The 14,200-nt window shown below is 41.2% G+C and overlaps 2 protein-coding genes across 3 annotated transcripts; one reads left to right on the top strand and one right to left on the bottom strand.

Annotated features, from left to right (window-relative positions):
• Nucleotides 1–681: 681 nt before the first annotated feature.
• On the bottom strand, nucleotides 682–11,088 carry crbn (cereblon). 2 transcript variants are annotated; one of them, XM_083563457.1, is made up of 11 exons: nucleotides 10,911–11,088; nucleotides 9,679–9,788; nucleotides 7,920–8,122; nucleotides 6,860–7,018; nucleotides 6,629–6,782; nucleotides 6,463–6,525; nucleotides 5,761–5,845; nucleotides 5,122–5,237; nucleotides 4,902–4,966; nucleotides 4,000–4,131; nucleotides 682–1,652 (listed from the first exon to the last, which is right to left on the bottom strand). In XM_083563457.1, the coding sequence occupies exons 1-11, from the start codon at nucleotides 10,999–11,001 to the stop codon at nucleotides 1,475–1,477; spliced, it is 1,356 nt and encodes a 451-aa protein (XP_083419583.1). In that variant the 5' UTR covers nucleotides 11,002–11,088; the 3' UTR covers nucleotides 682–1,474. The 2 variants fall into 2 exon arrangements, with proteins under 2 accessions (XP_083419583.1, XP_083419584.1); XM_083563458.1 differs by having other exon boundaries at nucleotides 9,679–9,855; nucleotides 10,911–11,045.
• LOC310739112 (uncharacterized protein) lies at nucleotides 11,007–13,627 on the top strand. The gene is made up of 3 exons (XM_083564751.1): nucleotides 11,007–11,128; nucleotides 12,950–13,161; nucleotides 13,267–13,627. Exons 1-3 carry the CDS (start codon nucleotides 11,019–11,021, stop codon nucleotides 13,539–13,541), a joined length of 597 nt encoding a protein of 198 aa, XP_083420877.1. The 5' UTR covers nucleotides 11,007–11,018; the 3' UTR covers nucleotides 13,542–13,627.
• The last annotated feature ends 573 nt before the right edge of the window (nucleotides 13,628–14,200 follow it).

The following is a 14,200-nucleotide window of genomic DNA, read 5'->3' as shown; positions in this document are numbered from 1 at the left end:
GCCATTACCTAGAAATACACCCTTCACACATCTATTTATCTTAATACACCGACCAGGTATATCATTATGGCATTATAACATTATGCCTGGTGAAGAACACTGATTATCTCTTCATCATGGCACCTGTGAGTGGGTGGATTTATTTATTAGGCAGCAAGTGAACATTTGGTCCTCAAAGTTTATGTTGGAAGCAGAAAAAGTGGCTAAGCATAAGGATTTGAGCGAGTTTGACAAAATGTGACGTCTAGACAACTGGGTCTCCAAAACAGCAGCTCTTGTGGGATGTTCTGGTCTGCAGTGGTCAGTATCTATCAATTGTGCTCCAAGAGACATGTTCACGTGTGGAGGAGGCTCATTGATGCACGTGGGGAGCGAAGGCTGGTCCGTGTGGTCCGATCCAACAGAAGACCTCCTGTAGCTCAAACTGCTGAAGAAGTTCATAGTGTTAATGCTGAACAGGTCAGAACTGGTTTAGCAGTAAAAGGGGGAATAACACAATATTAGGCAGGTGGTCATAATGTTACACCTGATCAGTGTAAATCTTCAGTATTAGGAGGACACTTAAAAACCCCTGATGCAACCCTCCCAGACAAATAACTGCCTGGTATAAAAAAAAAAAAACTTTATATTATTAAATACTTATTATATATATATATATATATATATATATAAAAAAAAAAACACATTCCAGATTTTATTAGCGCATTTAGTTCTGATCAGCATGAATCCTTGGAATAGTACGGCATAAATACGCCAGGGGATGGCGCTGCAACATGAGACTGATGAAATCTGCACAAGCTCTATTGTGTGTATGATGTGTGTATAGTAAATGTATAGTCCTTTATAACCCAAAGTTTCTCAATCTAGACACAGATCGTTCTAAAAACACACGTCTTAAGAGAACGTCTTCAGCGTTTAACACACACACACACACACAAAGACATTGTCACTGACAAAAGAGAGGGGAGAATATAAAAATACAGTAGATACGCGAGTCTCTCGAAACGTCAATAATAAGAGATTTCTCTGTTTTTTTCTTATATAAATCACAGTCTGTCCATTTTTTTAGCCGTCCCAGTGGCACATGGTACCACAGCCGACACTTCTATACACACACACACACACACACACACATATATACACAGGTGAAACGTCATCGTGCTTGGGCCAAACGGAAAAAGAAAGATCCCTCGTCTGACATTTGAAAAGCTTATTTAGATCAACACCAAACAGCAAAAAAAAAAATGCACAAGAGGACGATTATGATACACACGCTTGCTGCGTGAAGAGAAAAAAAAAAACGCTGTTGCGTGACGTCCCGATTCTAATAAATCTCTTTAAACAATTTTCAGTGTTTCTTTTTTTTCCTCTTTCTCCTTATCCGGTTCTTCATCTTCCTCCAGTTCATCCGCTCGGGGTATAGTGTGTGTGTGTGATGGAGGCTGGGTGAAATGCGATGTGCGTTGTGCTGAGGTCACAGGCAGAGCAGGCGCGAGCCCTCAACACCCTCCTCGCCCTGAGGGATTGTGGGTAAGAGCGCAGAGCGGGTCAGACCCCAGAATCGCTGAGGACACAGATCCTTTTTGACAGCCGAGAACTTCCAGCCCATGTGAGAACCACAGGTTCGGCACTGAGCAATGGTCCACGCGTACCTGAAACGCACACACAAACGCGATTTTTTTTTACTTTTATTTATTCATTAAATCCTTAATAGGGCAAGTCATTAGTTTGTTCATTCATTATTCAGATTTACATTCATTCAAAACTTTGTTCGCTTTCATTCATTCGTTTGGTAAATCATTCAAAAGTGGGTTCACTCATTTGTGCACTCATTCATTCAGTCATTCGTTCATTCATTCGTTCATTCATTTGTTCAATAAATTGTTCAAAAGTCTGTTCATCCCTTCATTCACTTAATCAGTTGCTTTTTCATACATTCATTAGTTAAATTATTTACTAAAAAAAATTATTGTAGACAGTTTATACTCTTTCATTAATTCAGTCTTTCGTTAATTAAAGTGTTCATCAGCTCAGAAATGATACGCGTTCGCTCGTTTATTTGCTTTTACCGTCACCCGATTTCATTCGGTCAACCGTTTCTTTTTTCGTGCATTCACTTGTTCATTCAATACACGATTCTAGATTCTTATTTATTCATTCATTCACAATCATTAGTTCTTTCTTTCATCAATTTAGTTGTTTATTTGTGTTTTAATTTGTTCATTACTTCATTCTTTTATCCATGAACTCATCTGTCAGCAATTTATTGATTCTACCCTTCATTAGATCATTTGATTGGTTCGTGAACGTATTCATGAGTTCATTCACATTTACAGACTTTGCGTTTTTATGTGGAGTTGAAAACATGGACTGAATGAGAAAATGGACATTAAAAAGGTGGTTTTAGCGCTAAAAGCTGCCTGACCGAGCCACGCCCACTGCCTGGCTAAGTCATGCCCACTGCCCGACAGAGCCACACCCACTGCTTGGCTAATTCATGCCCACTGCCTGACAGAGCCACGCCCACTGCCTGACAGAGCCACGCCCAACTGCCTGGCTAAGTCATGCCCACTGCCTGACAGAGCCACGCCCACTGCCTGACAGAGCCACGCCCACTGCCTGGCAGGGTTCAAATGATAAATACAGAGTCTGAAAAATGGAAAGATCTAGTCTTTTATAGTGTTTGAGACATGTGTTTGTTCCTTTTGTTTCTAAGCAACAAACTCGGTACAAGAACAAAAAACAAAAACAGAAGTAGACAGTGAATAAGTGGAAGAAACTTTTGTGGGGTCCAAATGCGATATTTTGTCTCTAACAGAAGATCTTATGTAAAAGTCAGAGAACAGGAGAGAAGATGTGATCAGACTGCCTCACCCCCACAGTGAAAGGAGTCCTGACCACAAAAAAAAGAACTCTCCAAATAGTGAAGAACATCTTTGCAAAGTTTTACAAGAAAGTATTGCAGCTGAATGTTTGGATGCAGAGTTTGTGAAAAACTCTTCCAAAAAAAATAAAAATAAAAATTACCGTAATTTCCGGACTATTAAACGCACCCACTGAATTTGACAAAGATTTTAATTTTGAACATAAATAAGCCGCACCTGTCTATAAGCCTGTCTACACTGAAACTAATGAACTTTACACAGGCTTTAATGAAAGACAGTGTCTGTTACACGACTTGTATCTAAACAGTAGCCTACCAAGAAAGTCATTGTTCACTGTCTTCCTCCTTCCTTTCACAACTATTTCTCTCTCGAGTTTATCTTTCGGCATCGTCGTGCGTTTTAAAATCACCATCGGTGAAGCTTTTCTCCCGATGCCGTGCAGCTCAGAACACAGGTGAAGTGTGTTTTCATATACGGTTGTTTTCAGCGTGACGAATGATTCGCATTTCCTGTAGACAGTCCGAGTGAGCGGCAGGTCAAACATCAGAGAAACCACATCCATATTTATGATGTGGTGCGGCCCGATTCAATGGGAGCGCATCTGATTTATTATAAAGAGTTTCATTGGTTCACCTGAAGCCGTTCTGCAATTTCATTGGTCTAATGTTATGGGGTTCAGTTTTTTTGGCTTGAAGTTTGTGAAACCGGGAAAAACCCCGGAAAAATCCATAAATTAGCCGCTTCATTGTTTAAGCCACGGGATTCAAAGTGTGGAAAAAAAGTAGCGGCTTATAGTCTGGAAAATACGGTAAGTGAACATCTGGACATTTATATATTTGTTTGGTCGAAGTAAATCTTTATAATTTCACACGACCGAGTTTGGAGCAAAGAAACAAAAGGAACATGCACGTGTCTCTCAAAAACCAGAAACGTCTGGGTGTTTCCACACTTTTTACAGGCGCTGTGGGTGGACAATTCGAAAAAGAACATAAGAATGAAGTTGTGATAAGTCTGGGAATTTCGCTACTACTAATGTTTAATCAATGTTTTTATATGGAATTTAAGGTAATAGCAAACCAGCTGCATCTCTAACCCTTAACGATGATGTGCTCACCCAGGGAACCAGCTGTGCAGGGTGGAGGGTCTCCCAATCAGGTTCAGGTTACTGGCCTTGTACACGGTCAGAGTCTCATGGACGTAACCGTGAGGATTCACGTAGGCAGCCATCGGTCCGCACAGAGACAGACTGCAGAGACAGAACGGATAAAGGCATACAACACACATGAACACAGAGAGAAATATACAGTGTATTGAATAGCAGAATACCATGCGATAGTCAGCATATCTATCAATATATACCTGTACTATACAATGACAAAGTTCTGTCTGTCTGTCTGTCTATAAAAAAATACTCTTTTTGCTGTCAGTCCTAAGGTCCAATCCCAACCACACCAAACTATTACTCCTGGGCCCCTGAGCAAGGCCCTGAACCCTGTAGCTGCTCAGACAAGGGCATAAATTTCATGTCAATGTTTTATAGGGCATAGATTGTGACCAAAAGTATTGGGACGCCCGCCCTTTTCCACCCATTTGGCAAAAAGTCGGAAGCAGTAGCATGTAATTTTCCCTTTACTTGAACTAGAAGACCTGGAACCTGATTCAGCATGACAATGCCCCTGCATGTCAGAGCCCAAACTTCTTTACTTTAACTTGAATATATCTACTTAAATGAAGGAGGTGTGTACTTTTGCCACCTCTGACTGCTCTAGAGCTAAAAACTCTATCGAACACCTTTGGGATGAATGTGAATGCTGACTGCACCCCCAGGCCTCCTCACCTCATCTACATCACTACCTGATTTTACTAACACAAATCTCCACAAACACACTCCAAAATCTAGCAGAACATCTTCCCATAAGAGTGGAGGTTCTTATAACAGCAAAAGGGAAATAAATGTGGAATGTGATGTTCAAAAAAGGACATACTGATATGTGCAAGTGAAAGTTCAGTTCTCACCTGAAGATCTCGTTCTTGGTCGTGATCTCGGTGTCCTGGCATTGTTTACAGCACAGGGACGTGCACTGCAGCAGATAACAAGTCAGTAGGTTAGGGCATGACAGACAGACAGACAGACAGACAGACAGACAGACAGACAGACAGACACAGACACACACACAGACACACACACACACACACACACACACACACACACACACACACACACACACACACACACCCTGTCCATGATGTCCAGCTCGCAGCGAAGTCTCTGAATGGCGCTACCGATCCTAAGTAGCTGCAGTCTCAGAGCATCGTCTATTGGCAAACATGCTGCCACCCTGTAAGAGAAATCTATATATATATACACACACACACACACACACACACACACACACACACACACACACACACACACACACACACACACACACACACACACACACACACACACACACACACACAGGAATTCATGGGCTTTATCCACCTCAACATTTATAAATGTACAAACCGACACTTCAAAACTGATCAGTAGTACGAAGCCAGTCGGGTTGCCAGATCTGTTTTTGTCTCTAAACAATTGGACAAATACTCTATTTTACTGTATATAATATATATTTTTTATTATTTATGAGTGCATTAATTAAGGCATCTGGCACATGGAACAACTAAATGGCCAATTACAAAAAAAACAAAAAAAAACAAATTAATTGTCCTTGACAAATTAACACCTGACTTTCCCGAGCCACATGGGGTTACCACAAAGAAATTTTCCCTTCTCTTGAACTAGGAGACCCAAACCTGCTCCTGTGCACAAAACCAGCTCCATGAAGATATGCTTCACATGGGTAGGAGTGGAAGATGGAGTGGTGTATACCTATAGCATTAGTAGGCAGCGATTCATCTTTGAGGTTCTCGTCCCATTCATGGAGCTGCTTTTTCACTCTGCTCATTAGAGTCTCCTGTGTGTATGACACACACACACACACACACACACACACACACACACACACACACAAAACATATATAATCTATAATCACAAACCTAATTAAATACAAGTTCTCCAAATGATGGATCTGCTTTGGCTCGACTATGTGTACTAATACTCGACCGATATATCGTCGTGGGCGATATATCGACTGATATTTTGAATTTTTTCTTTTAATTATTATTATCTTTCCAGATAAATCTTTCGGTTTGGCTGATGTTTTTCAAAACAAAACAAAACAAAACAGTCATAAATACACTTTGTAAACAAATTATGTGATGTTTGTTATTAACTACGTATTGTATAGTTATTTTAGTAAACAAGGAAAAGCTGCACAAAAAAACAAATTTGTTAAAACTGTTCTTTCATTCATTTTGTTTCGGTTTTGATAATATACATTTTTCGTAGACGTTTCAGCAGACAAACAGTGACGTCGCAATAAAACCTTTTATTGTAATTTCTACGATTGTTTTAAGTTTTTTTTGTTTTATTGTTCTAATAAAGTACCTCAGAGAAAATGTTATGCACATTATCAGTCTGATCTACTGTATGTACGAATAAAAATGCATCACTTACGAATAAGAACTCACCGAATCGTACAGGGCGTAAACCCAGGAGGGCCACGGGGTCATACCAGCCATAAACAACTTCCTCTAAAAAAAAAAAAAAAAAAATAGGAGAAAAAAAAAAATCTTTAATAACGACACAGATATACGTTTGTGGTATATGTATTTTAAGGTCCCGCGTGTTCGTTACCCGTCTGTAGGTGTGGCGGCGTTGCACTTGGCTCTGCTCTGGCGTGGGTCTGGCGTCTGAAACACGTCTGTGTACGCGAGGTGACAGATGCACTGCATTCAAAGGGTCAAGTAAAATCCTTTCCGGCAAAATCTGCACCTTTGCTTGACGAATCCTGAAAAACAAAGCGTTCGATAAGCGTTCGTTGGTTCGCGGGTGTGAACTCGTCCACCATCGAAGCGTTAGCCTCACCCGTCTGCCTGCGTACGGATGTCGCGCACTTTGAAACGCTGCCGTCCGATTGCTTTGATTTTTACGGTCTCGATGCCGTACTCCTGCTCCTCGCGAAAGGCGTAGATCTCTGCCGTGGTCCCGAACTCCGCCGGCGGCTCTCCTTGGCCCACATCCGGACTGCGGGGGGGGGGAAACGAATGAAAATAAAGTTGAACATCTGAGATTTGTTTGGTTATTTGGTGTTTTACCCAAAGTGTTACCACACATCTGGAGGCGCACAATTGCTTTAGCATCAAATCTTCCCTTTGGTTGAACTGGGAGACCCAAATTTGTTCCAGCATGACCACGCTCTTGTGCACAAAGCTTCATCCATGAAGATATGCTTTACATGGATTTTAGTGGAAGATCTCCTGCTATAGATCTCTGACCTCAACTGTTCAGTAGCCCAGAGCCTTAAAACTCTGACCTACCACTTTCAAACAGTCAGTTACAACAGCTTCAGACTATAATTAACATGTATTTCTGCATTTAAACAGTTGAACTTCAATGATGGAACTGTAATGAATGGACATTCGGTGCAACCCAGATGAGAACTGGCTCTCTTTTGAGTCGGGTTCCTCTCAAGGTTTCTTCCTCATGGCATCTCGGGGAGTTTTTCCTTGCTACAGTCGCCACTGGTTTACTCATTGGGAATAAACTTATAGGCAACAAACATGAATTGAAATTTTATAATTTATATATTTTATACTTTATGCATTTTGAGAAGAGATGGTGAATATTTGTTTTTTGTTTTTATTTGCTCTTAAAACCAACTTTTGGTGGTTTTTTTTGTCATGTTTATTTTACTATTTTATTGTTTTTAATGTCATTTTTGTTTCCAATTTGTTCAACTTTTGAAGGTGCTATATAAAAAAAAGATGATTATTATATACGTATGTAAAAGGTCTAGGATTTACATTGAACAGAAACGAAGGCATTGGCGATATTTGGATGGATGGATGGATGGATGGATGGATGGATCTTCTTCCTTCAAGACCTCGTCTGATAAAAGCGTGTGATTCCCTGATGGAGCGCTCACCTGTGTGCCAGCACGGCGAACGTCCGGTCGTGGCTGACGAGGTTGCGGAACATGCTGACCTCCTGCGGCCTGAAGAGCTGCAGTGGCAGCGTCTGACCCGGGATCAGGATGAGGGCGGCGTGAGGGAGGACGGGGAGGTTCTGCACGCTGTCGTCGTCATGGAGAGTGCGCCCGTGGAACTCCTCCATGTCTAAACCCAGGTACTGACACAAACACACACAACAGGAAGTCATATAAGTAACAAGTTAAGTATATAATGTAGTAAAAGTGAAAGAATGTAATAGAAGTGAAAATGTAGACTAATATGAGCTACAAAGAAAAAAAAAACATTCATTTTTATTTCACACACTGATACGTTCACTTTCCTACACTGATGCACTTCGACAACTTCCCCGAATCTGTGCATTGGGCTTCACCTCTTTTCCATTTCTAGCTGAAGATAGCGATGCTTGTTTTCACCTCGACATCGATGGAACTGTAATAAACCGACATTCAGTGATGAGTCTGATTCCTCTCAGGGTTTCTTCCTCATGCCTTTACATTCGTACTCGCGCAAGTACAGAAACGGGCCTGCGAACTAGTGTCACGTGACGATGTACAACCGATAGACACGTCACGAAATAGAGGCAGCATTGATTATAGTCGTACCGCCCTGCCGTCCAATTTAGTAAATATATAATGAAAAGAAAGAAACAAAGAATCTGAAAGAAAGGAATGATATAAAGAATCTAAAGAAAGAAAGAAAGAAAGAAAGAAAGAAAGAAAGAAAGAAAGAAAGAAAGAAAGAAAGAAAGAATTTAAAAGAATGAAGAAAGAAAGGAAGGAAGAAAAGGAAGAAAAGAAAAAAAGAATCTGAAAGAAAAAAAGAAAGAAAGAAAGAAAGAAAGAAAGAATTTAAAAGAAAGAAAGGAAGAAAAGGAAGAAAAGAAAAAAGAATCAGAAAGAAAGAAAGAAAGAAAGAAAGAAAGAAAGAAAGAAAGAAAGAAAGAAAGAAAGAAGTAAGGAAGAAAAGAATGAAAGAAAGAATTTTAAGGTACGAATAAATTAAGAAAGAAAAAGAAATTAAGAAAGAAAAAGAAGGAAGGAAGGAAGGAAAAAAGGAAAGAAAGAAAGAAAGAAAGAAAGAAAGAAAGAAAGAAAGAAAGAAAGAAAGAAAGAAAGAAAGAAAGAAAGAAAAGGGAAAAGAGGACTAACAAATAAAAGAAAGAATGAAAGAACAAAAGAACGAACAAAAGAAAGAAAGAAAGAAAGAAAGAAAGAAAGAAAGAAAGAAAGAAAGGAGCTTAAACCCCCGCCCTTCCGCTCAGTAACCCAGAGCCGTAACCACTCAGATGCCTGATTTGTTTTCTCCCTGGAGCGTGACGCGAATCCGGTTGCTGGTCGTATTCGCAGCAATTTTCCCAACAATAAAAAAGACATGTATCTACTGCGACGTTACTATGCTGCATGTCTTTTATTCTGTCCATCTCCATCGTCTCCCTGTTCAAACATCAACACCCTGCACTGCATTCGGGGATTCTGTGTCTGGTGTTCGCTCGAACATCTCTCCCGAGTCTGGTTTCCTCATGATGATGATGATGATGATGTAGAACTTGCAGTAAAATGGGAAATCAGGAGAGAAGCTCTTGCACTTTTTTTGTTTGTCCCCTGACTGTAATGTTTAATATCATAGTCGAACTTATCGCTGGAATGACAGTAAAAACATTACACACGTCACAAACATTTCACCAGAAACATCTTCTCAGAATCATGATCTCACAGCGTGCGAGGTGGGAAGGCTGGGGTCGAAGTTGATGATGCTCGGCTTCTCTGCACCCTCGCTGTCCCGATCCTCCGTTTCCATGTCGTCTTCCTCCTCCTCCTCGTTTCCTACAGAAGGACAGAGAACATTAGGATCTCGCACGGTTGCACAAGCGGCTGTGGGCGTGTCCCAAACCTTAAAAAAACAGCGTGATGCATCAGTTCCTCAACCTCAGCTACATCTAGCTACACTAAGCTCCAAATATAATACATAGGGATGGGGGGATACCTCTGGGGGGTTTTTCCAATCCAATTACAGTACCAGGATGAAACCTGACATCAACTGCTGGGCCCTTGAGCAAGGCCCTTAACCCTCACCTGCACCTCAGTTGGATTAGTGAGATAAATGGAAGATGTTCTAGATTGTGGAGGGTACTTGTGGAGATCTTCCACCCCATCCTACATCTTCATGGATCTGGCTTTGTGCACAGGAGCATGGTCATCGTGGAACAGGTTTTGGGTTGGGATTCCAGCAACACACAATTGTGTGCCTCCGATTTTGTGGTAGAAGTTTGGAGAAGAACCACATATGGATGGAAAATTCAGTTGCTCCAATACTTTTCTTCTCAGAAGAATGGAGGTCTTCATATCAGGAAATGGTCCCAGGATAGGACGTCTGGAACCCACTTTGCTTTGATCATTTATGAAGTCAGGAAGTTCTTTTGAACTTAACTGAAAGCAACAGCCTGCTTGGGGGTCAAAACATTTATATTTACACTAATATGTAGTGGAATAGAATAAATGGGCGTGGCTTCATGTGGTGGGGAAGCTGTCAATCATTTCAGCTATTGGTTCTGATGTTATTATAAGGTAGGAAATGAACCTTAACCGCCTGAAATAAAAACAAGTGCACATCTGATTTGTTGATAAAATAAGGTGGAATTCCAGATCCAGACCTGGTTCATGGTTTCATTTTGACTTTAATGCATTTTTTCCCCTTGTATTGCTTCATTTTCAGTCTGAAACCATAGACTGTTTGGATGAAGGACTCTCAGATCCCTCTAAGATCAGATCTGAACAAAACATGAAACGTGTAAAATCTCAGGTTCGTCCTCAGGTTCCCCCCCGATCAGGTGTCTGGCCTGGGAAAAGTGCGCAGTTACCCAGCTTTTTCTTCTTTCCCTTTTCTCGGGGTGGAAGGGTGTCAGCGTGGTGGAAGATCATTTCCACCGCGTTCAGACCAACACTCACCCGGTAAGAGCTGCAGCTGGTTCCCCATGTCGTCGTTCACTTCGTAGTCGTTGTTGTTGTTGTTCTCAGCTCCTTCTTGCTCATCAGCCATGGCCGTGTGTTTACACCATGATTCCTCTCCCAAAACACGGTCAGATAACGAAAAGAAGTGAAAAGACCCCGGGACGCTACTGCCCCCCTGTTGTCCGGAGGAGGAACTACACCACGCTGTGCAAACGGTACAAACCCAGATTTTGTTTTATGGTTGTTGTTGTTTTTGTTTTTTTATAAGGTAGTTACCAAATGTCCACTTTTGTACAATTATTCCTGCTTATTCCGAATAAATGTGAATCCTTGCACAAATTAATTAGAAAAACAAGATGTGGTTTATTTTATTTGAAAATGGCTGACTTCCATTATGTGTTTAAAAAAAAAAGGATTATATCAACAGCTAATACCATTTCATTTATTTTTATTAAACATCAGTTCCACATTTAGTCCCTGTTTGCTGTTATAATAACCCCCACCCTTCTGGAAAGATGTTGTGGAGATTCATTCAGCTACAAGGCTGGTTGTAAAGTCAGGTGGTGATGGAGGTGAGGAGGTCTGGGGTGCAGTCAGCATTCACATGTATCCCAAAGGTGATCATTTGGGTTGGAGCTCTATAGCAAGAGATCTACCACTACAAACCATGCACATCAGATCTTCAAGGAGCTGGCTTTGTGCACAGGGGCATTGTCATGCTGGAACAGGTTTGGATCCCCTTCCTCAAACTGTTCCCACAAAGTTGGAGGCACACAATTGTAAAGGACGTCTTCTGATGCATTTGGTAGCATGAAATCTTCCCTTCAGTTGAGCCGAATCTGTTCCAACATGACAATGCCCCTGTGCACAAAGCCAGCTCCATGAAGATATGCTTTACATGGGTGGGAAAATGTGGAAGCTCTCCTGCTGTAAAGCCCCAGACTATTTGTTAAGAAGGTTTACTATATGGCTCAAAAGACCAAGGACGTTTCACTATCTGTTAGGAAGGTTATCTGGTGTACCCTGATCAGGAGATTGTACTCACCCCAGTGTGTTCACAGTATAGGACTCCGAACACTCAAACTTTACTAGGTGTAAGATTTGATTGTGTGGTGTGATTTTTGCTGTCATCTGGCAGCTTTTGTTTGATATGTTTCGTGAGGACGAATGCTGCTCAGTGTTAGACCTTTTAAGCACTCGGTCGAGAGATTGGTGAATGGAGAAAGGTGCACTGTGATGTCACATAGGTAAATTATCATGATTTGGTAAACTGTGAATCTCCCTCTAGTGGTGAAGCGTCGAAATACAACTAAAGAGGACTGCTTTCCTACTTTTTCTTTCGGCTTCTCCCATTAGGGGGCTCCACAGCGGATCATCCGTCTCCATACCCCCCTGTCCTCTACATCTCTCTCTTTAAACCCAAATAAAAGCATGTCTTCCCTCTCCACATCCATAAACCTCCTCCTTTGTCCTTCCTCTTTTCCTCCTTTCTGGTGGCTCCATCCTTAGCATTCTCCTACCGATATACCCCATGTCTTTCCTCGGCACATGTTCAAACCATCTAAATCTCGCCTCCCTCAGCTTGTCACCAAAATAAAGGGGAATGCTTTCCTTCACTAGTGAAAATCTTTGAGATTAATGTGTACACTGACTGTACCCCAGGCCTCTGCACCTCACCTTCATTAGTATCTGACTTCACTAATACCCATGTACAAGCACACTCCAAAATCTAGTGGAACATCTTCCCAGAAGAGTGGAGGTTATTATAACAGCAAATGGAGACTCAATATGGAATGGGATGTGTTTAGGTGTCCACAAATTTTTGTCCATATAGTATAGATAGACAATACTATCACAGATGAAAATACACTTATTTTTTATTATTATTTATTTAATAAATTATTAAGCATATATCGCACACATCATAAAAAAAAATTTAGTTAGTGAAGGTGTATTTTCTGGAAGATTTCTAGATTAGCTAATGATCAGGGTGTGTGTGTGTGTGTGTTTGTGTGTGTGTGTGTGTCCATGCACAGGCAGTCAATGGCTCTGGCAATGCACATGTTTGTGCTGCTGCTGTTCGTGTGTGTATCCGTGTGTTTGGCTGATTATTATTCAGTGTTAGGAGTTCCTCGCTCGGCCTCTGAAAGAGAGATTAAGAAAGCGTTTCACCACTTGGCCCGGAAGCTTCACCCCGACAGGAACCACAGCCCAGATGCTCAACATGTCTTCACACAGCTTGCTCAAGGTGTGTATCCACACACACACACACACACACGTTATCTCTATTACAGATTTTTTTCTCTTCCTGTGCATCATGACTTTCTTCTCTGCTAAACTTTTTCCTCCTCAGCTTACGAGGTGCTGTCTAACCGAGCGCAACGGAGAGTTTACGACCAAAACATTGAAATGGAGAAGAAGCAGGGTGATGACCAGCACGGTTCCTATGGTAACGGTGATTTCCTGGCCTTCGGTCTACATGAACTCCTCAACACACTGCGACTGGAGGATGAGTTTATGATGTGGGAAGACGCAGGTTTGGGTCAGGGATGGAGCTTTACTATGTGGGATGAAGGTCAGAATGATGATGGTGGTGATCATCTCAGCGATATGTTCAGTATGCTGTAAGATCACAGAGGAGAAGAGTAATTACAGTTGTAAGAATATTGATTGTTTTTTTATTTGAGATGAAATAAAGCGTGAGTTTTAATTAAGATGGTCAACGAGTTTTTTTCTGTGAATGTGTGTGTGTGTGTTTGATGAACTAATATGTCCAGGAGAACTGCGAACACATTTCAGTAACCGCATTAAGGTATGGATTTTCTCTGATATGGTGAGCAGCTCATTCAGTGGGTGAAGTGTGACATGTTTAGTCAGTCTTTCTCCGTCACTAGCGATAATTTTATTTGTGGGAAGTGTAAGTTCTGAGCATTAGAGGATTAGTTCTAACTCATTTTGTTATTCTGCATGTGCAGAATAACAAATGTGCAGTTATTCTGCAACTGAAGAAGGCCAATGAAGCAGAATTGGATTATGCTTTTATTCAAAATGTCTCCAGAGAAGTGGCCATTGTCTTGGAAACTTTTGAACATGTTAATCCAGAACTGAACGCTTTGTTTTCTTAGAATCTTTGGCAAAGGCGTCGGTGTGGTTTTTCCAGTGCCGTAGTCCGCACGCATCCTCTATGGACCCCAGAAAGCTTTAAATATAAGTACCAGCCACAACCATGGGGTCATTATTTGTTGTATAAGCCTCAATCCGTACAACCAAACGACTAAGACCATCGA

Source organism: Silurus aristotelis (assembly GCF_946808225.1).
Source record: "Silurus aristotelis genome assembly, chromosome: 2".
Lineage (NCBI taxonomy): Eukaryota > Metazoa > Chordata > Actinopteri > Siluriformes > Siluridae > Silurus > Silurus aristotelis.
The sequence above is the reverse complement of the archived record's forward strand: the minus strand, read 5'-3'. Positions and strand labels throughout refer to the sequence as shown.